Source organism: Solea solea, chromosome 13 (genome assembly GCF_958295425.1).
Source record: "Solea solea chromosome 13, fSolSol10.1, whole genome shotgun sequence".
NCBI classification, from domain to species: Eukaryota; Metazoa; Chordata; class Actinopteri; order Pleuronectiformes; family Soleidae; genus Solea; species Solea solea.
The window spans coordinates 11419120-11446486 of NC_081146.1; the positions used below are offsets into that span (position 1 = coordinate 11419120).

The 27367-nt window shown below is 41.9% G+C and overlaps 6 protein-coding genes across 9 annotated transcripts; 2 read left to right on the forward strand and 4 right to left on the reverse strand.

Annotated features, from left to right (window-relative positions):
* Positions 1 to 666: 666 nt before the first annotated feature.
* si:dkeyp-84f3.9 (zinc finger protein 721) lies at positions 667 to 7963 on the forward strand. Of its 4 annotated transcripts, none has more exons than XM_058647009.1 (3): positions 667 to 795; positions 2685 to 2810; positions 3065 to 7963. In XM_058647009.1, the coding sequence occupies exons 2-3, from the start codon at positions 2694 to 2696 to the stop codon at positions 6491 to 6493; spliced, it is 3546 nt and encodes a 1181-aa protein (XP_058502992.1). In that variant the 5' UTR covers positions 667 to 795; positions 2685 to 2693; the 3' UTR covers positions 6494 to 7963. The 4 variants fall into 4 exon arrangements, with proteins under 4 accessions (XP_058502992.1, XP_058502993.1, XP_058502991.1 ...); XM_058647010.1 differs by lacking the exon at positions 667 to 795 and adding an exon at positions 802 to 1249; XM_058647008.1 differs by lacking the exon at positions 667 to 795 and adding an exon at positions 802 to 984.
* Positions 7964 to 8147: 184 nt separating this feature from the next.
* Positions 8148 to 9460, reverse strand: LOC131470958 (trypsin-3-like). The gene is made up of 5 exons (XM_058647072.1): positions 9375 to 9460; positions 9062 to 9224; positions 8708 to 8961; positions 8472 to 8608; positions 8148 to 8373 (listed from the first exon to the last, which is right to left on the reverse strand). Exons 1-5 carry the CDS (start codon positions 9412 to 9414, stop codon positions 8224 to 8226), a joined length of 744 nt encoding a protein of 247 aa, XP_058503055.1. The 5' UTR covers positions 9415 to 9460; the 3' UTR covers positions 8148 to 8223.
* A 2529-nt stretch (positions 9461 to 11989) lies between these two features.
* On the reverse strand, positions 11990 to 13360 carry LOC131470957 (trypsin-3-like). Its single transcript, XM_058647071.1, has 5 exons — positions 13269 to 13360; positions 12959 to 13121; positions 12605 to 12858; positions 12369 to 12505; positions 11990 to 12270 (listed from the first exon to the last, which is right to left on the reverse strand). Exons 1-5 carry the CDS (start codon positions 13306 to 13308, stop codon positions 12121 to 12123), a joined length of 744 nt encoding a protein of 247 aa, XP_058503054.1. The 5' UTR covers positions 13309 to 13360; the 3' UTR covers positions 11990 to 12120.
* Positions 13361 to 15757: 2397 nt separating this feature from the next.
* On the reverse strand, positions 15758 to 17090 carry LOC131470956 (trypsin-3). Its single transcript, XM_058647070.1, has 5 exons — positions 17033 to 17090; positions 16728 to 16890; positions 16373 to 16626; positions 16137 to 16273; positions 15758 to 16038 (listed from the first exon to the last, which is right to left on the reverse strand). Exons 1-5 carry the CDS (start codon positions 17070 to 17072, stop codon positions 15889 to 15891), a joined length of 744 nt encoding a protein of 247 aa, XP_058503053.1. The 5' UTR covers positions 17073 to 17090; the 3' UTR covers positions 15758 to 15888.
* Positions 17091 to 21117: 4027 nt separating this feature from the next.
* LOC131470949 (trypsin-3-like) lies at positions 21118 to 24163 on the reverse strand. The gene is made up of 6 exons (XM_058647053.1): positions 23760 to 24163; positions 22247 to 22411; positions 22005 to 22167; positions 21650 to 21903; positions 21413 to 21549; positions 21118 to 21314 (listed from the first exon to the last, which is right to left on the reverse strand). Exons 1-6 carry the CDS (start codon positions 23974 to 23976, stop codon positions 21165 to 21167), a joined length of 1086 nt encoding a protein of 361 aa, XP_058503036.1. The 5' UTR covers positions 23977 to 24163; the 3' UTR covers positions 21118 to 21164.
* Positions 23793 to 26705, forward strand: si:ch211-261d7.3 (mediator of RNA polymerase II transcription subunit 12). The gene is made up of 4 exons (XM_058647039.1): positions 23793 to 23910; positions 24199 to 24897; positions 25226 to 25651; positions 25744 to 26705. The coding sequence occupies exons 2-4, from the start codon at positions 24642 to 24644 to the stop codon at positions 26562 to 26564; spliced, it is 1503 nt and encodes a 500-aa protein (XP_058503022.1). The 5' UTR covers positions 23793 to 23910; positions 24199 to 24641; the 3' UTR covers positions 26565 to 26705.
* Positions 26706 to 27367: the final 662 nt, after the last annotated feature.

Consider the following 27367-nt stretch of genomic DNA (forward strand, 5'->3'; position numbering starts at 1 on the left):
TGTAAATTCAATTTTTGGTACTAGCTTCAGAGACCAAACATTAAATGCTGCAACAACCTGGACCCATAAGTCCACATATAGGTGTATAATGTAAGTGCACATAAAATAACAATCTTAAATCTATGTACATGAAGTAAAATATAGATATTTTCAAACATTCTCTAAGTAGAAGTTATTAAGAAACATTATAGTAGAGGGGTAGGAACCTCTGCTGTGCAAGTGAAGTGCAACAAATCTAATTGAATATGTCAAAATAGTTTGTTTTTAGTTAAGGGAACACCTTTACAAAGTACAATAACGAAATAAAACATGTTGACACATGTTGTGCAGACCATCCCAAAAAACCTCTTCAAACAATACATCCATTCAAGGAGGCATAAAATGTGGATTAATTCAACCAAATTTTCTTCACCAGCATAAACCAAGGGGCGTTTTCCTTGCCGTTTTTTAAAAAAAAAAATATTAATTTAACAGATATGATTTAAAACCCAGCAGAGAACAGTACTTGACAAACAAAGCTTTTAAACTTAGTTAACATGCACTCAACCCGTTTTTTGTCACCGCAACGAGTGAAAAAAAAAACCCATTTACACCAAAAATCTACACAGCACTTGCTCTGAAAAGCCAGCCTCCACAATAATAGCTCGTTTTATCAACACACGCGTGTCAAACAATGCGGAGCAGCCACGCAACGTCAGAGCATACAGTTAGCCCTAAGCTAACCAGTAGCTAACGAGTGGAGCAACGGTCCGCGCATGGCTACGCAGAGACCCGCCGCGACTCTCTCCCACTCAGGCAAGCACTTTGTTTACTACCGTCTATGTCGTGTCCGCTGTGTCGACATAGCATGACACACACTGGCGTAACTGGTTGTAGGAGGACATGCGCTGACAGTGTAGTTAACGGTTGTGTTTGCGTGGCCTGTGATGTTAAACCGCAGCTAACAGTGTGGCCTACCGAGAGAAAACGCCTACATTGATGTTGGTAGGTGTTAATGATAGATGGTCACACACGCTAGTGTGACTGTTGTGTCTAGAGTGTGACTGTTGTGTCCACAGTCAAAAGCCGTTTGGTCAGAGGCACGCTGATAATCCTAATTAATATGTATCCAGCTCCACTAATCACTGTAGCTTTGCATGGTACATGCTTGTACATTGACAGGTCACTTTATTAGGTACACAGTGGCAGCACAGAATCAAGTGGCACTTCTGCTGCCGAAGACCATCTTCTTCAAGATGTCGTTCTGGTTGTAAGTGTTTTATTTAATTACTGTTGCCTTTTCAACATTTTTCTCTGACCTCTGCCATCAACAAGGCACTCACTGGTTGCATTTTGTTCTTTGTTTGGAGAAAATCACAGAAGTTTTTGAAATACTTCAGACCATCCAGTCAACAGCAAATGTCACTTTAAAATCGCCTTTTGTTCCCCATTCTGGTGCTCCATTTTCACTAAAATAGGTCATCTTGACTATGTTTACATCCCTAAATGTATTGAATTTCTGCCAAGTGATTGGCAGATAAGATGTTGGTGTCAGTAAGCAGTTGAACACATGTACATAACATATTGAAATTCTGAAATAGTTCATGGTCAGGGACAATACATCAGTTCCCAGTCATAAAGAGGATCAGTAATGATGTCTCTTACTATCAAAATAAAATCCTATACTGATATATGTTAATACCTGCATTGAATCATGATTCATGAATGTTCAAGGAAATTAAAAGAATCCCTCTGGGGAAAATATACATCAAAATATCTAGAAGTTGCTTTTTCTAAATTTAACTTAAGAACTATGCGTTTGTGTTTTTATAATGCTGGACTGAATACCATGACTATTGTGCTATAACATTATCACTGTACTGAATTAAATCTCTGTCCAAGGAAGTGCATTTTATTTAATTACCGGCAGCTATTTGCACAATGTATAAATGTGACAAAATATCTAATAACTGATAAGTCAGAGAAATTATTAGAATTAGCCCATAGGGCTAAAGATGTACATACATTCATAACAGATTAAGTATTTTAAGTTGCACTATGGGAACTTTTTAATGAGTTGTAAAAAATCAGTGAGGTGATTTGTGATTTTGCCAGGTGAGCTGGTATAGAATGAGAATGACCTAGAAGTACAGTATTTACATGCTGCTCCAGCTTCCTGTTTTGCATTGCAAAAGGAGTGGTGTGTCAGGTCTTTGTGAACAGAAATTAAAAAAACTTTGTATGCCATGTCTTTCATCTGAAAGTATCTCAGTCAGTCAATACTATCAGACCTGACTGAAGGAGCATTTGTTTGTATATAGCAGTAGAGCTCTACAAAACCTCTGAACTATTTCATGGTCAAAGAAGTGATGGCTTCTTTGTTTTTTATTGTCCATCCTGTTCGCAGCCATCTTGCTGTTCCCTCCCTCTGTCTTGATATAAAATGAATCGCCTCAGAATGTCGCTGGCTGTGATGAGATCTAAACTCTGCTGTACTAAGAAACACAGGCTGTGTGAAGCTGACGGTCTAAATCAGCATTGTGTGAACTCATTTAACAATGGTCTGAATGTAGTGAATGAGTGATTATAATTGTCTTCACAGGAATTTCTGTATATTTCAGTGCAGACATTGTAACACGATAGTGTTATGCTGTAGGAATATATGTCACTGAGTTACAATGTGCTTGTCGCTGTTTAATCCACAGAGGTTTGACATGGGGAGTAAAATGTCCTTCAGCAGAGGAAGCAGTGACCCAAACACATCCTCTGAAGTAACTTCTGTGACACCTCATCCTCACAGTACCATTCTTGCTTCTACGGACTACAAGCAGGTAGTTGGTGAGAAAATAAATAAATTGTTCATTTAAAGCTTTTAATAATTGTAGGTGTGTTTACTGTAGGTCATATGGAATTAAGAGCTTTTACATACATTTAGATATGGTTTTATTTGTATAGAGTTTTGGTGAATGGCGTGGGCTTTCAATTGCAAGGCAAATGCTTTTGTGTGTTTTGTAATTTGTATATGTTGTGAGATATGTGTCACATCTTTGTTTGCACATTTGTGACTGCTTTTTCTTCCTTATAGATACCTGAAGATGAGAGATGCACCGAGTCTGACTTGGATTCCAGACGGGGAGAGGAAATGAAAGCTTCAGAACTGACTGAAACTGTTGCTGAGGCCAACTCATCATGGAACATGGAGTCTGACAACCATTGCCATGTTGACTCAGAAACAGGCAATGGAACAAATAATCAGGATGAGCACGTATCATCACAGGTAGAGGTGGAAGCGAAGCCTCAGGTGACACCTGTGATTGTGTGCAACTCGACAACAGACATTCATAGACAGACTATGGAGGCCCACAAAAAATGTGGGCGCCACCATAAAGTGAAATTGTGGTTGAGTGAAAACAAAATAGATCTGTATACTGGAGCTGATGCAGTTCAGCACAAGGACATCAGCACAACTCTACCTTTGCCAGCATGCTTAGAAAACCATGGCAGTAGTGATGTGCCTGACACTGTTGACGGTCCATTAAACAACAGTTCTGATCCTCACTCTGTGCCTGATGAAAATGTAAAAGATGTGTCTGTGCTGCCAAAAAAAAGAAGAGCAAGGCATAGGAAATCAGAAGTTGAAACTTTGAAAAGCACCCTTACTTATGTAGATGCTGATGCTAGTGTACCTGCTGTCTCTGCTCATGTCGGTGATATTAGTGTTCCTGCTCGGAGGCTGAGGAGTAGAGGGGAGCAGCGACCTTTGGTACGAGCTGAAAACGGTGAATTGGATGAGAAGAAAACTAAACTGACTCCCCCCAAACCTACCAATCAGTCCATTATACAAGATGTTAAAAGAAGAAGGCGTAAACCGGCTGATCAGCAAGTTCCAGCTAAAGTGTCCAAACTGGATGATTTCCAGGAAACTTCATCAGTGTTGAACAATGATGCAGGCTGTGAGGAGGGAGCAGAGGCAGATAAACAGGAACTAAATACTGACAAACAAGTGGATGATGGAGATGAAAAGGGTGTCGAGTGTTCCTCACAGTCAAGAATGGTGCAAGAGCATCAGGCAGACCTGAATGAAGTCGCATTACCACAAATAAAACAGTATTCTCCAGCAGCAGCAACAGCTACACCTGATGTTTTTCCATCAGAGGATTTAAGCAGTCTGAACATGGCAAGTCCTACTCAAAATGATGAACTTAAAATATCAGAGTCAAAATCAACAGGTACTCTTGACTCGCTAGAAAATGTAAACATGCAGAATACAGATCCCTTCAGCTCTGCTGAAATAACGTCCTCTGAAGAAACACCTAAATCTGTCAGGAGCCTTCCTGCTGTGAAAAGTGAGACTATAGAGGTTGAGCTGGATCAATTCAATCCTGTGTCTGAGGCAAGCAAACCTAAATCTTTAGAACCATGTGCCACTTCCACTGTTAAATCTGAGGGTCTGAACAGTCAACAAATCACATTCAGGCGTAAACGAGGTGGAAAGAGAAGGAGGAGAATAAGTAATGTGTTGTTACAGAGTCGGCAACTTGGAGAGGACCATAAAGACAGCACTGACGCTGAACTCCAAGAAGCCAAGTCAGACGCCGACACAGATGCCACCTACGCTAATATGAGAAGTAAAACGCTAATGAAGTGTGAATACTGTGGTCGCCCATTTAAATTTCTGTCTCAGTTCATCATTCATCAAAGGATTCATACTGGAGAGAGGCCATACAAATGTCCACAGTGTGGCAAAGGTTTCAGCAAAAATTCTAATTTAAATCTGCATCTCAAGACGCACAGTAAGAGCAACATCTATCAAAAATGCCCGTTTTGCAAGATAAAATTCTCTTGCACCGAGTATGAGTCTCATATGACGATGCATGCACAAGAGCTGGCGCAGCACGCAGTGAACAACAAATCTGAGAAGGAGAGCCAAGGGAACAACGATGAAAACAGCCTGGGAGCTCACACATCTGTGCCCCCAGTAAAGAGACAGAGAAAAGAGTGCCAGTACTGTGGTAAAACATTCCCATTTCAGTCTGCCCTTATACGACATGTGCGTGTCCACACAGGAGAGAAACCTTATAAATGTGATATATGTGGCAAAGCTTTCGGTCAGGCCTACTTCCTCCGTGTTCATGAGCTGACGCACTGGTCTGTGAAGCGTTACAACTGCACACGTTGCGAAAAGTCTTTCACTCATTATAGCAATGCAAAAAATCACACCTGTAGGCCAATGGGAGGCTACGACAACCTCCAGCCTGACGGCAGTGAAAAGCCTTCACTGACGTACACGTGCCACATTTGCAAGAATGTTTTTGGCCATTTACAGGAGTTCAACAGTCACATGAAAGCCCACACTGGCACAAAACTTTACCGCTGTTTGTACTGTGACAAGCTGTTTGCCATGCTGTCTGAGTTTAACAGCCATCACGACCAGTGCAAAGATTACTTGTCCAGAGCTGGAAACCTGTCCAGCTCTGCCATAAAGGAGGAAGAGAGGATGTCGTTAATTCAGTACACAGTGCCTGCTCTAAGGTGTTCATCAGGACACAGTTTACCTTCACCTCTACCTGCTGCCAACTATGAAACACAGAAAAAACTGTTGCAACCTGTCCGCAAGAAACGCACCACTAAGAAACCGTTCCAGACGACAGTCATACCGACTAATTGTGTCTCACACTTTGTGTCAAAGTTAAACAAACTGGACAACAGGTCCGACCCCAGGAAATATCTCTGTCCGCGTTGTGGGCGACTGTTCAGACACATGGGCAGACTCCGAGCCCACATGCTCACTCACGCCTCGGGTCAGAGTTTCACTTGTGCCTGTTGTGGTAAGACCCTAGAGAACTGGAAAAAGCTCTGGCATCACCAGAGAATCCATCGACAGAGACGCGGCCGCTTCACTTGTCCTCAGTGTGGACAAGGTTTCCGATTTGTAGAGCACTACAAAAAACACATGAGCGAGCATCCGGAGTTCCGGTGGGTTGAGGTCAGGCCTAAGAAAGTGTCTCTTCCGTATCAGTGTGAGCAGTGCAGGAGCAGCTTTAAGACTCTGGACTTACTGTTCAGTCACCAGCTCTGCCATTCGACATCGCAAGACACACACAGGGACATTGATTTATGTCTCGATGATCACAGTACACAGACAAACAAAAAAACATTTGTGCCATCCACTAACAACCATATAGTTACCTTACATCCTGAACCTGAGGACCACAGCCTTCCTCCTGATCCTAGTGAGTCTTCTCCAGTGTCCATGATTTCTTTTGGCCAAAATCAGGATGTTGATTTGGGTAGAACATACCTATGTGAAAGCAGCCAGCCTTTAATCCAATATAGAGGTACCAGCCACACGATAGAAGTTGAAAATGCACTTGGAAAACCCATTACACCTCTGAGGACTGTAAAACAATGCACAACTTCAGATGGCATCGAGTGTGCCATGTGTGGTAATGTGTATTCTGCAATTTCCGACCTTTATCACCATTATTTGCAGCATGCTAGAGGCCAGGTGTAATAACGTAAATGGATGTTTGGTTTTCTGTCTCTGTGTCACCTTAACAGTGTTTAACACAGCGGTGCTGTAGTCTTGGAGTGGAACATATGAACAACGTTGCCAGTCGCACACCTGCAAAATATTTAAAAGAAAAGAAAGTGTGAAGATGTCCACTGAATGTCCAAAGAGTGAAGAGACTTTCTGTGATGTTAATCAGGCAGTGAATTTTGAGCTTTGGTTACGATATAACTACATTTCTTTTGATCAAATGTGAGGAGAGAAAAAAATCCTAAATGTGTTTTTGGAAGGGGAACCGAAATCCAGTATGAGATGCAGCAAATACACTCATGGCCAAATTATTAGGTACACAAGACACCACTGTAGTCCATCTGCCTCAAGGTTTGACACGTGTGTTTAAAGATGGTGCTTTTCGTACCTTGGTTGTATGTATGATTATTATTTGAGTTACTGTTGCCTTTCTATTGTTTCAAACCATTCCAGCCTCTGGCATCGACAAGGCATTCTTACCCACTCATTGGATACTTTATCTTTTTTATTCTGGATCATTGTCTATAAACCATGGAGATGGTTGTGTGTGAAAATTCCAGTAGATCAGCAATTGCTGGAAAAACTCAGAACACCCTCTCTGGCACAAAAAAACGTGCCATGTTAAAAGTCCACCTTTCTTCTCTTTTCTGATGGCACAGTTTGAGCTTCAGGTGGTCGTCTTGACCATGCGTCATGACGACCATGGCTGATTAGATAACGAGTATGCCTAATAAAGTGGCCCGTGAGTGTATTTTAAACATGAAGACGACTGAGTGATGATGCATTGCCACAATCATGTAATAGGTTTTGATCGCAGGAATTACAGTTGTTAGTGATCACATTGAACATCATAAAGTCATCATTGCTGTGGAAATTCTGACAAGAACTGTAAGAAAGTTTGCTACAAGACGATCAGGAATTTGGGAATTTATATATTAAATTAGCCCATTCTCTCATTGTTTTCCTTGTACATTTTGGTCACTTAAAATTTGGTCAATAACTCGAATGGAACAAATTTACCTCATAATGTTTATTTCCTGTATGTGGCTGTGAATGTTATATATACATATATATATATCAAATATCACTATCATACGGAAACTCTCAACTAATGCAAATCAAACTGTTGTGCAGAATTCAATCCCACATTTGTTTTGGAGCTGAATGGAAATTCATCTTCATTTTGTATTTTGTATCACTTTCAATATCAGTGTCAGCATCTGTCTTGTGATATGTGCCTGCAATCAAGTGATTCAAGTTTTTTCCAGACATTCTGCAGCAGTTTGTTTTGTTTGTTTTTCTGTTGGTTAAACATTCACTATTTTTGGAAATATATATATATTTTCATGCTTTGATGTCACGCCTGATTCCCTCATACACACCCTTATCTGTTGTACATGGGTAGTTTGTCTTCAAACTAATAAAGGTCACTTTTTTCATTCATATTTGATTTTATTGTTAATCCTGTATTGTGCCTTTAGCTAAACACTTTTGATTTTAGTGTCTATTTCTTTTCTTCTTGATAAGATAAATAACTTTTGAATTAAAAAAGAAATGTTAACACAGAGTGTATTGTAGGTAGCATAGTTGAGTTATGGTTTGTTTTAACCATTTGAATCTAAACAGATGAGTTTGAATCGTTTTTTATTTATTTAATCATTTTGAGCACTTTCTGCTTCTTGGCAAAATACTGTACAGAGACTTTAGTTGGAGGACATGGTGCTACGGATCCAGGAGTTGTAGTTGCAGACCTTGGCATAGACTCCAGGCTTGTTCCTCTGTGCGCAGCCATAGCCCCAGGACACCACACCCTGCAGCTGATCGTTGCAAACCAGGGGGCCACCAGAGTCACCCTGATAGGAGACGGAGAGAAAACAAGAAGTGAGCAGAGGTGTCCTCAGGTTCAACATGTAACACTGCAGGAATCTGTGAAGATGAATTTAGCTGGTACCTGGCAGGAGTCCTTGCCTCCCTCGAGGGATCCAGCACAGAACATGTTGTGGGTGATCTGTCCAGGGTAGGAGTTCCTACAGCTGCTGTCGCTCAGGATGGGGGCATCCAGGCACATCAGGCGATCAGGATAGTTGCCTAGAGTAGAAGGGAAATATCAGTATAGGGTACATGTATATATTCAAAAGCCATCACGTACTAAAAACCTCTCGGGTATGTTTGTGCTGTTTTACTGACTTCCAGAGCCACTGGTGTTGCCCCATCCAGAGATCAGACAGCGGGTACCAGAGCCGGCACAGCTGGAGGGCAGGGACACGGTGCGGACGTAGCTGTTCAGGGTGGCGGGCTTATTCAGCTTGATCAGCATGATGTCGTTGTCCAGGTTGCGGCTGCTGTACCTGGGATGACGGATGACCTTAGCAGAGTCGATGCTCTGCTCTGTGCCCTCGTTGACAGCAATGTTGTGCTCACCAAGACGCACCTGGATGCGGCTGCAAGACATTTTCATTTTAAAGAGGTGATCAGTTTAAGTTTCATATCAAACAATTTTTTCAGGGTAAACCGAATAAATGTGGGCTTGTGCACACTTACGACTTGTAGCAGTGAGCAGCAGACACCACCCAGGTGCTGGAGATCAGGGAGCCTCCACAGAAGTGGTAGCCAGAGTTCAGAGAGACCTGGTAGGCCACAGTGTTCTTTCTGCACTCGTAGCCTCCAACAATCTTGTCGTCCTCATCGTCAATGGGAGCAGCGTCTGACAGAAGCACACAATGAACCACAATTCACATTTTGCATAACGACAATAGAAAAAAAAAACCACATTTTAAGCAGCAATAAAACATTGTTAAGTCCCACCCTGTTTTAAAATTTAAAAAACTAAAAGTATATTAAATAGAAGACTCACATGCCACTGCGAACAGAGCGAGAAGAATGAAAGCCTTCATGGTGGTTTCTGTCTGAGCCTCGGTGTCAGCTCTGCTCAACTGCAGGTCCTTTTAAACCCACCCTGACCATCTGATATCAGATTTGGTCAAGGACACTTTCCATTTTTTACTCTTATTATCTTGAGTACCGTGTGTGAACACACATCTGTGAGATTAGGGTTAACCTATGACCTGAAATATGTCGTGTCATATGTCCCATGGTCAATTCCACAACATGTGCATTGGCCTTCATGTGTGTACATGTATGTGAAACCCTTGTAAACTGATTGTGTAATTGTAATGGTAAATCACAGTATAAACTGGTGATAATAGAACCCAAGTTGTTGGGTGAGAATAAACCACACTTTGCGGAGACACTTGTGTCGTAATAACCGTGCACAGTCTTTTGCCACGGAGAGGAAAAGTAGTAGAGGGGAAGAAGCCCAGAGTGTGTCCCGTAAAACCTAAGTGAACTGTTTTCAAACCTCCATACTCACACGGTTCCTCTCTCTATCCACAGATCACTGCACTGAACCTGGATCCTGAGATGCCAACCACAAGACCCTGAAGACCCTCACACCATTCAGAGAGACAAGACTTCAAAGCCCCAACACTGACTCCACCAACAACTACCGTGTGTCATCTGATGATGACAACGGTGACCATGGTCGAAGTGGCCAGGCCTGTTAAGCACTCATCACCGGTGTTCAGGTCCTGGACTGTTGCTGACGTCACCGCGGCTACTCGACATCAGCCAAACCCTGTTGAGTGTGGCCTCAAGTTTGGTGAGCAACTGTTGATTTCCTGTTCTGAATTTCTGCAAGAACTACACAGACACGCTAACCACGCCCAAGATCAACTTCAACAGAAGAACAAATATAAAGATAAAGATGAAAAGATGCAAAAGAGCTTCACATGGCAGCCATAACCATGTATCAGACTGTGACCGGTGCCGAACAAAGACACAGCAGAGGACAAAGGCTTGGTAGAGTGGCACAAGATGCTCATCACATGACATGACAGGCCATAAACCAAGAGACTGCCCTGGTGACGTCTCTACAAGCTGATCGAGCCGAGGTAGCGGCAGGAGCAGCGGGAGGCGACTCAGTGAATGTGCCTGACTGTAACAAACAGCAGGGAGGTAACACAAACACACACACACGTCACATACACACTGCTGCAATGAAGAGTAACTGTAACTCAAATGTTAAGATACACCAGAGTTTTTAATTACTAGTGGAAACTCAAGACGGTGTTTTATTGTTTTCTAATCATTAAATTATAAAATTGTCAAAAATGGGGTACAATTTATTGTAAATCTCGCAACTGCAAATACGCTTTTCAAAATAAGTGGATTTAGTTGATTGTGTGTTTATTAAAATCCCCATTAGCGTCTGTATAGCTTTCATTCTGGGGATCCAAATAAATGACAGTAATACTACAATTATGACAGACTTTTGTGCACTAGGCAGTCTTGTATAAAGTACCTTAAAGGGATACTTGAGTAAAAGCACAAGTATCTTACCAGAAAATAACTTTGGTAGAAGTTGTAGTTACTTTTTATAATATTACTTAAGTAAAAGTCTTAAAGTATATGACATTTACTGTACTTAAGTATCAAAAGTCATTTTCTGATATAAAATGTACTCAAGTTTTAGAAGTAAAAGTATTAAAAAAGTGAGGAGTTAGGATTGAGCCATGGTAGCTCAGTGGTAGGGCAAGTTGCCTTTAAACTGTAAGGTTGTGGGTTTAATTCCTGGCTCTGCTAGTCTATATACGTCCCTGAGCAAAGCACTTAACCCCATGTTGTAGAGTGTGAATGAATATGAAAGATGTGTGAATGGCAAACTGTAGTGTAAACCATTACCAACTCTTATTCTTCTGATTTTATTTGGTAGTAACGAGTGACAAAGATAGTTAGAGGAGATGTATTGGAGTAAAAGCAAAAGTTGCTAGAAATATAAATAAAGTAAAGTAAAGATACGTGAATTTTGTACTTAAGTACAGAAACAAATTATTTGTACTGTGATACATTACAACACTGGCACTTAACATATAATATTGTGCCTTAAGTGACTTGAAAGTTTTTTCTATGAAACCCTTATTTATAAAGAAACACGTTTTTTTTTATAACATACTCATTCTCCACAGAAAAGTGTTCCAGAGAGTGTACAGTTCAATAATATTCCCTTCTTAATGCAGAGTAATCAATAACCAAGTGGGATAGTGTCGCCATGACAACAATGGATACATTTGTGCTCAGACATTTGAGTTAAAGGTTTACTGTTTGTGAAACACTAAATGTTATTAATGTTCTTAAGGGACCTTAAGGATTTGATGTGCAGGAATGTTTATGTGTACAAGATTATAGTCATGAATCACATATGCACAGGCTGTGATGTGACCATTTATTGTACTATATTTAGAATGAAGTCTTTTACATGGAAGCACTGAACATTGTTATTTAATTTACAAACACTGTATACCACTGAAAGGGACTCACAATATACACAGTAACCTGCAGTTCTGTGATCTAGCTGAACATATAGCTCTCACAACCAGAGAATTATGAAAACCAATAGAAAAGGTCGGAAAATATGTTTGATAGTATTTTTATTACACATTTTACATGGCAGCATGGGGACATGATTTAAACACTAGTCCACATATTAAAACCTGTTGGATGTTACATGGAGGTATTCTCTGCTCATTATGTGAACAATCTATTTAGTTGGAGGACATGGTGCTGCGGATCCAGGAGTTGTAGTTGCAGACCTTGGCGTAGACTCCAGGCTGGTTCCTCTGAGCGCAGCCATAGCCCCAGGACACCACACCCTGCAGCTGACCGTTGCAAACCACGGGGCCACCAGAGTCACCCTGATAGGAGACGGAGAGAAAACAAGAAGTGAGCAGAGGTGTCCTCGGGTTCAACATGTAACACTGAAGGAATCAGTGAAGATGAATTTAGCTGGTACCTGGCAGGAGTCTTTGCCTCCCTCGAGGAATCCAGCACAGAACATGTTGGAGGTGATCTGTCCAGGGTAGGAGTTCCTGCAGCTGCTGTCGCTCAGGATGGGGGCATCCAGGCACATCAGGCGATCAGGATAGTTGCCTAGAGTAGAAGGGAAATATCAGTATAGGGTGCATGTAAATATTCAAAAGCCATCACGTACTAAAAACCTCTCAGGTATGTTTGTGCTGTTTTACTGACTTCCAGAGCCGCTGGTGTTGCCCCATCCAGAGATCAGACAGCGGGTACCAGAGCCGGCACAGCTGGAGGGCAGGGACACGGTGCGGACGTAGCTGTTCAGGGTGGCGGGCTTGCTCAGCTTGATCAGCATGATGTCGTTGTCCAGGTTGCGGCTGCTGTACCTGGGATGACGGATGACCTTAGCAGAGTTGATGCTCTGCTCTGTGCCCTCGTTGACAGCAATGTTGTGCTCACCAAGACGCACCTGGATGCGGCTGAAAGACATTTTCATTTTAAAGAGGTGATCAGTTTAAGTTTCATATCAAAGCATTTTTCCAGTTGAAACCAAAAAAATGTGGGCTTGTGCACACTTACGACTTGTAGCAGTGAGCAGCAGACACCACCCAGGTGCTGGAGATCAGGGAGCCTCCACAGAAGTGGTAGCCAGAGTTCAGAGAGACCTGGTAGGCCACAGAGTTCTTTCTGCACTCGTAGCCTCCAACAATCTTGTCGTCCTCATCGTCAATGGGAGCAGCGTCTGACAGAAGCACACAATGAACCACAATTCACATTTTGCATGACGACAATAGAAAAAAAAAAAAATTTAAGCAGCAATAAAACATTGTTAAGTCCCACCCTGTTTTGAAATTTAAAAAAGTAAATTAAATAGAAGACCTGCACTCACATGCCACTGCGAACAGAGCGAGAAGAATGAACGCCTTCATGGTGGTTTCTGTCTGAGCCTCGGTGTCAGCTCTGCTCCACTGCAGGTCCTTTTAAACCCACCCTGACCATCTGATATCAGATTTGGTCAAGGACACTTGCCATTTTTTACTCTTATTATCTTGAGTACCGTGTGTGAACACACATCTGTGAGATGAGGGTTAACCTATGACCTGAAATATGTCCAACTGTCAACTCCACAACATGTGCATTGGCCTTCATGTGAAATGTACCGTTGCTCATTTACATTGTACACTGATTGTGTAATTGTAATGAAAAATCACAGCATAAACTGGTGATAATAGAACATATTTCTCAAGTAGTTGGGTGAGAATAAACCACACTTTGCAGCGATGTCTGCGTTGTAATAACTGTGCACTGTCTTTTACTACGGAAAGGCCACGGGTCCCATGGTGGACATAATGAAGGCAAAATATGGCGATGGATCGACTAAAAACTAAAAAGTCAATCAACTAAATCAACTAGAAGGTTTGGTTTTGCGGAAGGAGGTTCTCATTCTCATTATGAAAGAGGTAGTTGGCAAAAAGATTACTGGAAGAAGAAAGAAACATGAAAAAGTTAAAGAAAATATCTTGAAAAGGAAATGGTTGTGGGCCACATGATGAGTGTAGTGGTTAGCACTCTTGCCTTTGTAGCAAGAAGACCCGGGTTCGAGACCCGGTCGGAACAAGGGCCTTTCTGCGTGGAGTTTGCATGTTCTCCCCGTGTGTGCCTGGGTTTTCTTCGGGTTCTCCGGTTTCTTCCCACAGTCCAAAAATATGCAATATGGGGATTAGGTCAATTGTACACTCTAGATTGACCATAGGTGTGAGAGCATATGGTTGTTTGTCTCTACGTGTGGTCCTGCAATGGGCGTGTACCCCGCCTATCACCCTATGTCAGCTGAAATTGGCACAGCACCCCCGTGACCCTCATGTGGAGGATAAAGTGGTAGAAGATGGATGGAAATGATTGCAGAAACATTTGTCAAAGACACACACTACTGTCTGACACTAAAACACAAGTGAACTGTTTTCAAACCCCCATACTCACACTGTTCCCCTCTCTATCCACAGATCACTGCACTGAACCTGGATCCTGAGATGCCAACCACAAGACCCTGAAGACCCTCACACCACTCAGAGAGACTGAGACGAGACTTCAAAGCCCCAACACCGACTCCACCAACAACTACCGTGTGTCATCTGATGATGACAACAGTGAACATGGCACAGAACACACCCTGCCCAAGGTCGAATATCCAACTAAGATCAACTTTAACAGAAGGACAAAGATGAAAAGATGCGAAAGAGCTTCACGTGGCAGCCATAACCATGTATCAGACTGTGACCAGTGCTGAACAAAGACACAGCAGAGGACAAAGGCTTGGCAGAGTGGCAGAAGATGCTCATCACGTGACATGACAGGCCTTAAACCAGGAGACTGCCCTGGTGACATGTCTCTACAAGCTGATCGACACGAGGTGGGGGCAGGACGAGAGGGAGGCGACTGTGTGAATGTGCTGGATTGTGACAAACAGGAGAGGAGGTAATACACACACACACACACACACACACACACGACACATGTCACATACACACTGCTGCAATGAAGACACACTTGCTAATGAAGGAAACTATTCAGAACCAGACACTCATCTTGTATCCTCATATCCAAATAAATGACATAGTAATAATAATACAATTATGACAGACTCTGTGTGCACTAGGACATACTAGACATAACATATATGCCTTAAGTGACATTATAACGTGTGACAATATCCCCCTTAAATCTTCTCATGCCATGTCAGGTAAGACAAATAAGTTAGTGCAAAAAGGAGTAAGAACAATGGGGACAGATTTGTGGATTAAGATGTAGCATCTATTATAACATAAGTGTGTTTAATGATTCTTTGTCATGTTTGAGATATTCAGCCACTTCATCCTTAATAAACACTTCAAACTAAATGAACCATTAGTAAAAAATAAAAATCTGGATTATTTCACATTTGTCTCAGAAAATCTTATAGAATTTCAGCCAAATATAAACACCTGTATAAAACCTTTTGAGTGGTCTTCATTGGGTTTTATATTTACATTAAGAGTGGGTCTTCATTGGGTTTTATATTTACATTAAGAGTGGGTCTTCATTGGGTTTTATATTAACATTAAGAGTGGGTCTTCACTGGCTTTTATATTATAATCTATAGTTTAGATTATAATCATGAATCACATATGCACAGGCTGTGATGTGACTATGTATTGTACTATATTTACAATGAATCCTTTTACATGGAAGCACTTAACATTGTTATTTAATTTACAAAAAACTGTATACCACTGAAAGGGACTCACAATATACACAGTAACCTGCAGTTATGTGATCTAGCTGAACATATAGCTCTCACAACCAGAGAATTATGAAAAAACAATAGAAAAGGTCAGAAAATATGTTTGATAGTATTTTTATTACACATTTTACATGGCACCATGGGGACATGATTTAAACACTAGTCCACATATTAAAACCTGTTGGATGTTACATGGAGGTATTCTCTGCTCATTATGTGAACAATCTATTTAGTTGGAGGACATGGTGCTGCGGATCCAGGAGTTGTAGTTGCAGACCTTGGCGTAGACTCCAGGCTGGTTCCTCTGAGCGCAGCCATAGCCCCAGGACACCACACCCTGCAGCTGACCGTTGCAAACCACGGGGCCACCAGAGTCACCCTGATAGGAGACGGAGAGAAAACAAGAAGTGAGCAGAGGTGTCCTCGGGTTCAACATGTAACACTGAAGGAATCAGTGAAGATGAATTTAGCTGGTACCTGGCAGGAGTCCTTGCCTCCCTCGAGGAATCCAGCACAGAACATGTTGGAGGTGATCTGTCCAGGGTAGGAGTTCCTGCAGCTGCTGTCGCTCAGGATGGGGGCATCCAGGCACCTCAGGCGATCAGGATAGTTGCCTAGAGTAGAAGGGAAATATCAGTATAGGGTACATGTATATATTCAAAAGCCATCGCGTACTAAAAACCTCTCAGATATGTTTGTGCTGTTTTACTGACTTCCAGAGCCGCTGGTGTTGCCCCATCCAGAGATCAGACAACGGGTACCAGAGCCGGCACAGCTGGAGGGCAGGGACACGGTGCGGACGTAGCTGTTCAGGGTGGCGGGCTTATTCAGCTTGATCAGCATGATGTCGTTGTCCAGGTTGCGGCTGCTGTACCTGGGATGACGGATGACCTTAGCAGAGTCGATGCTCTGCTCTGTGCCCTCGTTGACAGCAATGTTGTGCTCACCAAGACGCACCTGGATGCGGCTGCAAGACATTTTCATTTTAAAGAGGTGATCATTTTAAGTTTCATATCAAACAATATTTTCCAGTTTAAACCAAAAAAATGTGGGCTTGTGCACACTTACGACTTGTAGCAGTGAGCAGCAGACACCACCCAGGTGCTGGAGATCAGGGAGCCTCCACAGAAGTGGTAGCCAGAGTTCAGAGAGACCTGGTAGGCCACAGAGTTCTTTCTGCACTCGTAGCCTCCAACAATCTTGTCGTCCTCATCGTCAATGGGAGCAGCGTCTGACAGAAGCACACAATGAACCACAATTCACATTTTGCATGACAACAATAAAAAAAAAACATTTTAAGCAGCAATAAAACATTAAGTCCCACCCTGTTTTGAAATTTAAAAAAGTAAATTAAATAGAAGACTTGCACTCACATGCCGCTGCGAACAGAGCGAGAAGAATGAACGCCTTCATGGTGGTTTCTGTCTGAGTGTCAGCTCTACTCCACTGCAGGTCCTTTTAAACCCACCCTGACCATCTGATATCAGATTTGGTCAAGGACAAAACTTACCATACCATTTTTACCTTACACATCAACCACCCTGTGTAAAAACCCAGCTGTGCGATGAGGGTCAGCATAATGAGAGTTTGCTTTATTCCCACCAGCAGTAGTGTCCTGTCACTTTATGAATTGAATTTAAAACTGAATTGCTTTTTTCACAGTATTGCAAGATTTCAAAGGAAACCATGTTCAGTTTGTTAGTACCCTTCAAATGTTAATGAATTGTACTACACTGGTTACTTTCATGTTAAGGAAATTCACACATGGATTCCACACAACCCTTTTATTCAAAAGGAAGGTATTTACATGGTCTGTGCTTCATTTATGGTCCTCATGCGTTCACCTAAACATCAGTTGAGGGACTTTTATTTGACTGTCTCTCTTCTGAAGCAATGAATTCTACCTTATGAATATAATATGTTCAAACTACTAATTTAACATAAATGTATATACTGTTCTCAAATATGCCTTACGGGTTGTTATTTATAGATTTTAGTGTAGTTATAGAGGCTGTAATAACTTGTGAAATCCTAGGGACTTGCACATTATTTATCACAATCCTCTTTGTCACACTCATTAACTAAAGGCAGACCCAAGCATGTATACACATCTGCTTGCTGTAGATATCCAAAATATCATGAAACAAATATAGGATTTTTCATTTTCGCTTAGCAACTGACTTCAAGTACAACCACAAAATCTTTCTAAAAAGAATAGATAAATGTGCAGAGAAAATATTTCAGTGTTTTCGATGAGATACCTAATTGCAAGTATATATATTGTAACTTACCATGTAGCAGGTTAACTGGTGGGTGCGTGTATCAGACTGGGTATAAAAGGAGCGTCCACCATCGGCAAGTATGTATTATGTTGGCAAATTAGATTTGTGAGAGAATTGTCACTCACTTCAAAGATGTTTTATCAGCACAATATTGCAAAGAATTTAGGTCTCTCACCATCTACAGTAAATAATAGTGGGAAAAGATTTAGGGAGACAGGGGAAATCTTGGTGTATAAAGGTCAAGGGCAGAAACCACTGCTTAATGTGCATGAACATCAAGCCCCCTGGTGGTATTGATTACGAGATCATCATGCTACCATGATGGGCATAACCACATGGGCTCAGGAGTACCGTGGAAAATCATTGTCACTTAACAGAGTCAGCTGCAGCATCAAGAAATGAAACGTAAAACTGTATTATGGAAAAAGGAAGCTATCAAATGAGGTTCAGGAACACCACAGGATTCTTTAGGCCTGGACTTATCTGAGTTGCACTGAAAGACATTGGAAACATGTTCAGACGAGTCAGCTTGGTTTTGGGAAAAACAGATGTCGGATTCTAGATGCTAAAGATGGCAAAGACCATCCAGACTGAATAATCAGCATGTTTAATGGTATGGCAGAGCATCAGTGCCCACAGTATGGGTGATATTCATAGATGTGAAGGTACCACTGATTTACAATTTTCGAGAGACCTATGCTCCCATCAAGACAACATCTTTTTCAAGAATTCCGTGTCTATTTCAGCAGAACAATGTCAGGTCTCCTTCTTCTGGAGTTACAACAATACAGTGATGTAGTACTCGAGTCCGGTCTCGAGTCCGATTTCTGCTTTCTCGGACTCGTCTCGGACTCGTTCCTTCAAAGACTCGGTCTTGACTCGGACTCGGACCACAGTGGGAGGAGAAGGACTCGTAATTTCAGACCGAGTCCTCGAGACCAACACATTTTTTTATGTTCATGTTATGTCCTAACTATGATTAAAAAAGTCAGGGTGGGCTTAACATGTTGATGACAGAGCAGCACTGTTGAAGCAGTTTATAAAAATAGGCAGAAGATGATGCATGTGGTAGGGATTTTTTTAATGATATTAAAAGCATAGTCCATATTAAGACGTTAAGACTGCTCCTCTAAAAGTTTTCCCAATCTAGCTTAGTCTGTAGGCCTAACTGTTGATTATTAACTGGGGTGATACTAAATCATGAATATGCTATATGAAAACTGACATGTTTTTATGGTCTTGGTCTCGACTCTGTCTCGATTCCTAAAGGACTCGGTCTCGACTCGGACTTGCTTCCTCAAAGACTCGGTCTAGACTCGGACTCGACCCTTCAAAGACTCGGTCTTGACTCGGACTCGGCATAGGCGGTCTCGTCCCCATCACTGCAACAATATGACTTTGCGGACATAGTGCGTGCATATTCTATCTGCAGTCAACACCTGTCTCCTATTGAAAATGTATGAGCATCATGAAGAGAAGAATCTGAAAATGCTGACTACTGACTGCCGAATGGCTGAAGTCTCGTTTACTACAAAAATGGACCTTCCACCTACAAAGCTGCAACGACATGTATCTACAATTTCTAAGTGATTAAAAAGTGAAATTAAAAGAAACAGTGATATGATGTCACCCATAAGAATCTGAACACTTTCCTGTTGAAGCCTTGCCAATGGCAATTTCGTCAACGCCATGTTGAGGTTTTGCAACTGGAAGTTCAAAGATGTCGCCTTTCTGTTTGCAGGGGATGGATGGCACTGTCTGTCACTGTTCTATATTAATATCGTGTGTTCCTAGTCTTCATTGCCAGTCAAAGCTGCGTTACACTACAGTTTGGCAATTCACCCATTCACACCCACTTATTCACTCACACGTTCATACAGTCCATCTGTCATACCCATTAACAGGCTCAGCAGCAACTTGGGGTTCAGTGTCTTGCCCAGGAACACATCACCATGGAGACTAGCAAAGCCAGGAATCAAACCCTGAACTCTCCGATTGAAAGATGACCTGCTCTACCACTAAGCGATTACGTGATTAAATGATTAAAAGTCCAGTTAATCACATTGGTGATTGACCTGACCAGTCAACCTCCAGTCACACTGCTGTCATCTCATGTGCACTATAGTTTCATCTATTTTTCTTTTAAATGGCAACATAATTTACAAAACTGATACTGTGTTCTATTGCAGAAGACCTGTAACTATAGTGAATGAGACCATTAACTCCTCAGAAAAATGTTGACTGACATAAATCAAGTGAGAAGCAGAAACTCATTTTCCTATTGACTTCCATTCACAAGGGAGTTATTTTTGCAACCGGTGGCGTTGCCCCGTGTGGATACTCGGTATATTCTTATTTCCTGGTTGAGTTGACCTATGCTGACTTTAGTGTGCTGTCTATGGATTACATGGTGCAAGTGACACAATTCTGATCTTTACCTCCCATATGGCACAAATCAGATCTGACCCATGCAGGAAAAATGAATAAATTCAGATTTCAAGTCACATTCATATGTGGAAATTTTTCAGATACGAACCAGATATGTGTGCATTAGCGTCTACAATCTACTGTGTCAATTCAACTTGTGTGTCCTTAAAAACAAGATGCTGGTGAATGATGTAAGTACGATGATGTAAGTACGAGTAAGTATGATGTAAATGATGATGTAAGTACATGTGTACACTGTCTTCAATCACAAGACTATTCTTTCACCACTGCAATGAAAGACGAGGCCTTGAGCCAGTGCACTCAGGCTATGGTTTCATGCCATTTACGCTTTTCAAGTAATGATTTCTAGATTTCATAATTAAACCACTTTCACCTTTGTTTCGGCCTATTAACTAGTTTAAATGCAGATTTCAGATATCGATCAATTTTGAAACACAATGTAAGCAGGTCCTCCAAAAAAAATCATCATATTGAATTTGTGTATCAAGACCTGCAGCTTAAATGAAGCCTTAGTGGTAAACTTCACTCTGTCCCAAATGGAGTGTGTTGCAGGCACTAGTTTCTAAATTTGTTTATATTTAACACGTAGATCTAGAATTTAATTTTGCCTATATTCTTACATATTCTTTTCGTCTCTTAAAGTGGGTTATTATTTCTCCTAATAATCTTTTTCAAGGAGAAGTAGGTTTTATTCAGCTGCACACAACAAGAAATGACAGAGAGTCAGGTTGATGATAATACATTTTACTGAAACAGATTGTTTTAGTCAGAGACTTTAGTTGGAGGACATGGTGCTGCGGATCCAGGAGTTGTAGTTGCAGACCTTGGCGTAGACTCCAGGCTTGTTCCTCTGAGCGCAGCCATAGCCCCAGGACACGACACCCTGCAGCTGACCGTTGCAAACCACGGGGCCACCAGAGTCACCCTGATAGGAGACGGAGAGAAATCAAGAAGTGAGCAGAGGTGTCCTCGGGTTCAACATGTAACACTGAAGGAATCAGTGAAGATGAATTTAGCTGGTACCTGGCAGGAGTCCTTGCCTCCCTCGAGGAATCCAGCACAGAACATGTTGGAGGTGATCTGTCCAGGGTAGGAGTTCCTGCAGCTGCTGTCGCTCAGGATGGGGGCATCCAGGCACCTCAGGCGATCAGGATAGTTGCCTTCGAGTAGAAGGGAAATATCAGTATAGGGTACATGTAAATATTCAAAAGCCATCGCGTACTAAAAACCTCTCAGATATGTTTGTGCTGTTTTACTGACTTCCAGAGCCGCTGGTGTTGCCCCATCCAGAGATCAGACAGCGGGTACCAGAGCCGGCACAGCTGGAGGGCAGGGACACGGTGCGGACGTAGCTGTTCAGGGTGGCGGGCTTATTCAGCTTGATCAGCATGATGTCGTTGTCCAGGTTGCGGCTGCTGTACCTGGGATGACGGATGACCTTAGCAGAGTCGATGCTCTGCTCTGTGCCCTCGTTGACAGCAATGTTGTGCTCACCAAGACGCACCTGGATGCGGCTGCAAGACATTTTCATTTGTAAAGAGGTGATCAGTTTAAGTTTCATATCAAACCATTTTTCCAGGGTAAACCAAAAAATTGTGGGCTTGTGCACACTTACGACTTGTAGCAGTGAGCAGCAGACACCACCCAGGTGCTGGAGATCAGGGAGCCTCCACAGAAGTGGTAGCCAGCGTTCAGAGAGACCTGGTAGGCCACAGAGTTCTTTCTGCACTCGTAGCCTCCAACAATCTTGTCGTCCTCATCTTCAATAGGAGCAGCACCTTTAACATAAACAGAATTTTAGCTTAAACTTACGTTTGTTTCAAAAAAAAAAAAAAAAACAAAAATACAAGAACTTACAAGCTGCAGCAAACAGAGCCAGGAGTATGAAGTACTTCATGATGAATGTTCTGTACCTGTTGAACCTACAAACTAAAGGAGGGGATTCGGAGTTTATATACCAGTTGACTATCTGACTCGACTTCTTTATCAAATATTTCCATGCAAGGTGCACAGTTTCCCACACTGCAAAGAGAAGAACATACAGAATGAATTTCCATGACATTTTTCTTTTTTTAAAAGATATACAACCATGAGCACTGAGTCTTATAATACCACAATGCAAACTTACAACATATTGCTTCGAAAAAAAAGTATAGTAGGGTAATCTTGAGCATATGATTTCCTAGAATAAGTTCTCAAAGTTGCTTTGTAAAATGGAAAATATTTTAAGATTCCGTTTTAAAGATTGTATTGGTCCAGTGTGTAACATTTGGAGGAGTTTATTGGCAAACCTGAATATACTTAGTGTACTACTTTTTCTTCAGCCTATCATCCTTCTACAGTACTCTAAATGGACAAACCAACCAGTGTGTGTTACGAACAAGAAGCCCACTTCTTAGAGAAGAATCTGCAGTCTCACTATTGGATGTGGTTATTTCTCACACACTAGGCCTGTAAAATAACATTATTTTTTGTAAAAAAAAGATTATATTTTATTTTTCATAATTTTTTATTTAAAAATAATATTTTATTATTATTGTTATTATTATTATTACAACAGCTATTGCTTTATTTCTCTTTATTGTTGTCTTATTTGTTTGCTCACCAGATTATGCAGGTAAAATAACTGTGTGTGTGTTCCTTTTCAGGTCTGCAATCAGACATGTGAGCATGTTATCCCCTACTTTGTTTAATTTTTTTTCATGAATGACCTCTCAAAACAGTTACATTTGTGCAGAGCTGGATGTATAGTTGGAAGTACAGTGGTGAACCATCATCTCCAGCTGGTTTACAGCAGCTCCTTAATGTGTATTCTATGTGTGTTGAACAACATGACGTTTAATTGTTATTAAGTGTTATTATGATTTGCCAAACTCAGGAAGATAAGTGTAGGACATTTCCTGAATTGTCGGGCAATGTCCTGAGCATCTGCAATGTAGTGAAATATCGTGGACATTTTTAGAACAGATCGACCATCTATTTGTCAGTGTAGCATGTTATACATTCAAGGAAATGTGCCGTCACTGAAATTTGGTCTCTGCACTGATCGAGTGAAGCTCTCTTTGTTGTACCCCACTTTCCACTGCACATCTATGGTCTAATTATAAAAACAGAGACTGCAAGTGTCATATAATGATATATGACATACAAATCTATCTATCTATATATATATCTATCTATATATATATATATATATATATATATACATTATATATATGTTTATAATATGTATATTATATATACACACACACATACACACATATATAATGTATTGATGTATTTATAATGTCATTATTTGTTTAATATCTGAGGCCCTTTCTTTGAACTGGCAGTTTTGTCACAGGCTGTTGACCAGAGTCCATTTGCTCACCATGTCCGTTCGTTGATTGGCTCTGAGCGCAGCCACTGGGTGACGTCATTCGAGAGCGACTGTGCTCGGTTTGTGTATCGGCTGTACGAGTTAACAGCCTCACTCGCTGTGTTTTGGTTTTATTTCGCCTCCCACGTGCCGGTAACATGAGGTAAGAAACGCAGAACAGTGTTCGCATCCTCCTCGTTTCCGCCCGGTTGTCACCGGTTGTTCTCATTACGCTGCTGCTTTACCTGTAGATGTGATTAGCCGTTAGCTAACACCTAGCTCCACTGCAAGATCAGCACCTAATGTATGCGGAATGCGCAACCATTGCGGATGTGGTGCAGACAAAATTGCGCATCGATGCGACAGAATACTAAAGTCAGCCTCACTGAAAGATGTCGGCGTGGGTATGTGACACATGTAAGCGGTGTTGTGTTTTGTTGTTGTATTTCAGCTCTGGAGGCGATCCTCTGCCTGGATGATGCTCCTAACTGTAAATCAGCTGGATGTGGTGAGATGTAGCTCTCAGTCTGCTCCAGGTGTTTTTACACACTGCACAGATGTGTCCCGTAGTGTTACGACACATGAAAGTGACAGAAATGGATAGAGGCAGGTGCAGGTAGCCACAAAAGTCTGAGGACTTAGCTGATGTATCAGTTTGTGACCTGCAGTAATGACTTGGGTCATTTGAAATTTCCACAAACCTCATATACAGATATTTGAGCTCTATAGAGCTTAAGAAACATTAGCTCATTGTTACCTGATGCAGTACACTTTAGAATTGTAATGTCTGGAGCAGTAGGTTCAGTCAAACCTTGAGCTCATGTTGATGGGGTAGCGGCTGTCACCATCAGAATTGGCCCTCCAGTCAGTTCTGCTGTAAATCAGGTCTGACCCATGACTGAGTACTACGAGGAGGGGGGGCTGCTGTACGAGCAATCACCTCCCATGCACATCAAAGTGGAGTCTCCAGAGGGACCCTTTGGAGGGGGAGCCTCAGAAAATGGCTTCCCCAGGGAGGATGAAGACTCGGAGGGCAGCTGTGACCAGAGCAGTGGTATACCTGGAGGGCTCCCCTTTAATGTCGTAGTGGTGCATCCAAACATCATGGCACCTGGCATGTCCTCAGAAGACCTCTTGTCTATTGAACAGAGTAAGTCTGCATAATGTGAAGAATGTTATGGGAAACTGGCCATTTTATTGTTTGTGAACTTCTTCAAAGCTTTAGGAGTCTATTGAGAAGTCTGTCAAATATGTGTTTTTCTTTATGTTCATATATGTACATAAGCATCATTGTAATCAATAATGGAAGATGAATGTCAAATTTAATTTTTCATCTTATCTGCTCTCAGTGCTTCATGGTTTCCCAGACATAGTTATAGTCAAATATATTTTAGCTACTGTATATATGGTAAAATAACAAGGCTCACTGTTAATTCTCTTCCACATTTTCTCCTCTGCACTCATCCCCTTCCCTCCAGACAGAGCTATGTCAGCGGCACTGGCTGCTGGTGGTGTAGGAAAAAGAAAGAGTCGTTTCAGTGGAGCAGAGCTGGAGGTGTTGGTGTCAGAAGTCACTCGGTGTGAAGGAGAGCTCTTTGGTCCTGCAGGGAGGCTCCGGCGGCGGGAGAGAGAGCGCATCTGGGCAGGAATCTTAGAGCGAGTCAATGCTGTGTCCAGAGTCCCACGTACACTGAGAGAGGTGAAGAAACGCTGGGATGACTTAAAGAGGCGCAATGGTGGCAGGTTGGCAGATGCTCGCCATCGCAGCTGTTACCTGCCCTCCAGCAGAGGGTCTTCAATGCTTGGGCGTGCTTCCCAGTCAAGCCCCAGGCTTCAACAAGCCAGGCAAAAACAAAGCACTCGACCAAAGCCCAGCTTTCCATGTTTCCCTGACTCTGATACAGGTAAAAATAAGTCGAATTACTCAGCTGAAATTCTTTGTAAAATCTCTAGATGCAACTTCTTCTCACTGGTTATGTTAACTTGCTTTTTTCAGGTGTGGGAATCGACGGATCAGAGAGAGATGGTTTGGAAAAAGATGACGATCGCGAGAGAGACATGGGAGAGCCTGAGTGTGAACCAGTAGAGAACAGCATGGAGGACAAATTGGGATTAGGACTGGGTCTGGGAATTGGGCCACCTCCTCCATCAGAACGATGGCTGCCTCCTTCACCACTGTACAGCGCTCCTTTCCTCAATGGGAGCCCTCAGCCTAGCAGTCCTCAGCCATCACTTGGAGCACAGCAGGGTCCTCTTGAAGCCCCTCCTCGCAGCTCTTGGCTTGAAGATGAACTGCGAGGATTGGGAGAAGCAGCAATCCAACTGGGAAATAGGGTTGAAAAGAGTCTGCAGGAGTTTGGGGAAGACTTCAGACAGGACATGAGAACACTTGTTGCTTCACAAGAAGCATTAACAGTCAGTCTACAACAAAACAATGTCCTCTTACAAAGGCTGTTAGGAGTGCTTGAGGCCCAGCAACAACCACAGCCACAGCAACAGCAACATCGTGTACAACAAGCACACCAATCACAAACAACTCAGCAGCACTTACAGGCTCAGCCAGCTCTGCAGCAGTTACAACATATTGAACCACAACAGCAGCAGCAGCAACAATTGCGGATTGAAACACCACAGCAGTCACAACAGCACCAAACCCAGCATTTTAATAATCAGTCAGCTTTAGCAGTGGTCCCAGCACCATCAACCCCTGACATACGTGGCACTTTTACCTCTGATCCACCCACAGACACTAATGGAAGTCTGCAGAAGTCACGGCGAGGAAGAGCTGTTGATCACAGGCGCAGAAGACGGCGTTGAGGAGAAAATACTTAAAAACTCTAAGTGCACATCCTGCATACTTGGAGTTTTAAAATGTGACAAGAATGCTCTTTTTCTACAGACAGTACTTCTGTAAAAATAAATGGACTTGGAGTTTTATTTTCTGCTCCAATCCAGTGATTCATCTCGCACTTAAGTTTGTCTTTGAAGATGACTAACATAGATAAGAAAACAAGACACGAGATTGTGGGATGGCCTTGGTTCCTCAGATTTATGAACATATTGCCCTTGATACCTTTGTGTTTTATGGAGTGACAGCTTCTCTGATGAATTTCAATATCCAGACAATAACATGTAGGTGCTGATGTTTAACATGCATGTCAGTCACGGTACATGCTTTGGAGCAGAGCTGCTCATGATGCTCTCAATAGTTCAGTGCTCTCTAAGCTCTCCTGATACCTTAACTGCATTATCATAAAGTACTTGTAATCTGCAGTTGTTACCATATATTGTAGTTATACAGCTATTGTAATTACCTGGGAATGTATGCTTGTGCTTTTTTAACAGTTCCATGGTATACATTGTTCCAACTTTTGTTTGGACAATGAAGTTAGACTGTGTTCTCTTCAGTGCAATGTGAGACAGAAATGTTGCATTTTAAAATACTGATAGTTTTGCAAATCTGAAAATCAAAATGCATCAGAAAGTTTGCTTCAAATTTTACTCCATATGTTTTAAATCATACATATGTATTTAGGGACTATTTATTATTATAATCTTGCATGTAGTATGATGGTTGTGTCTGTAGATAGATGCTCAACAACCGCATATGGCCCCCATCT

What these genes read in the sequence shown, in the direction of transcription:
- LOC131470957 (XM_058647071.1), bottom strand. Translation starts at nt 13,308, where the DNA reads ATGAAGGCGTTCATTCTTCTCGCTCTGTTCGCAGTGGCAT. An exon ending in GCTGCTCACTGCTACAAGTC is followed by an intron (nt 12,859 to 12,958) that starts GTAAGTGTGCAC and finishes AATGTCTTTCAG; the next exon opens with CCGCATCCAGGTGCGTCTTG. An exon ending in GAGGCAAAGACTCCTGCCAG is followed by an intron (nt 12,271 to 12,368) that starts GTACCAGCTAAA and finishes GTCTCCTATCAG; the next exon opens with GGTGACTCTGGTGGCCCCGT.
- LOC131470949 (XM_058647053.1), bottom strand. Translation starts at nt 23,976, where the DNA reads ATGAGAACAACCGGTGACAACCGGGCGGAAACGAGGAGGATGCGAACA. An exon ending in GGCTCTGTTTGCTGCAGCTT is followed by an intron (nt 22,168 to 22,246) that starts GTAAGTTCTTGT and finishes TTTATGTTAAAG; the next exon opens with GTGCTGCTCCTATTGAAGAT. An exon ending in CAACACCAGCGGCTCTGGAA is followed by an intron (nt 21,550 to 21,649) that starts GTCAGTAAAACA and finishes TTCTACTCGAAG; the next exon opens with GCAACTATCCTGATCGCCTG.
- LOC131470956 (XM_058647070.1), bottom strand. Translation starts at nt 17,072, where the DNA reads ATGAAGGCGTTCATTCTTCTCGCTCTGTTCGCAGCGGCAT. An exon ending in CGCTCTGTTCGCAGCGGCAT is followed by an intron (nt 16,891 to 17,032) that starts GTGAGTGCAAGT and finishes TGCTTCTGTCAG; the next exon opens with ACGCTGCTCCCATTGACGAT. An exon ending in CAACACCAGCGGCTCTGGAA is followed by an intron (nt 16,274 to 16,372) that starts GTCAGTAAAACA and finishes CTTCTACTCTAG; the next exon opens with GCAACTATCCTGATCGCCTG.
- si:dkeyp-84f3.9 (XM_058647008.1), top strand. An exon ending in CTTCTACGGACTACAAGCAG is followed by an intron (nt 2,811 to 3,064) that starts GTAGTTGGTGAG and finishes TCTTCCTTATAG; the next exon opens with ATACCTGAAGATGAGAGATG.
- si:ch211-261d7.3 (XM_058647039.1), top strand. Translation starts at nt 24,642, where the DNA reads ATGACTGAGTACTACGAGGAGGGGGGGCTGCTGTACGAGCAATCACCT. An exon ending in CCTCTTGTCTATTGAACAGA is followed by an intron (nt 24,898 to 25,225) that starts GTAAGTCTGCAT and finishes CCTTCCCTCCAG; the next exon opens with ACAGAGCTATGTCAGCGGCA. An exon ending in TTTCCCTGACTCTGATACAG is followed by an intron (nt 25,652 to 25,743) that starts GTAAAAATAAGT and finishes TGCTTTTTTCAG; the next exon opens with GTGTGGGAATCGACGGATCA.
- LOC131470958 (XM_058647072.1), bottom strand. Translation starts at nt 9,414, where the DNA reads ATGAAGGCTTTCATTCTTCTCGCTCTGTTCGCAGTGGCAT. An exon ending in GCTGCTCACTGCTACAAGTC is followed by an intron (nt 8,962 to 9,061) that starts GTAAGTGTGCAC and finishes AATGTCTTGCAG; the next exon opens with CCGCATCCAGGTGCGTCTTG. An exon ending in CAACACCAGTGGCTCTGGAA is followed by an intron (nt 8,609 to 8,707) that starts GTCAGTAAAACA and finishes CTTCTACTCTAG; the next exon opens with GCAACTATCCTGATCGCCTG.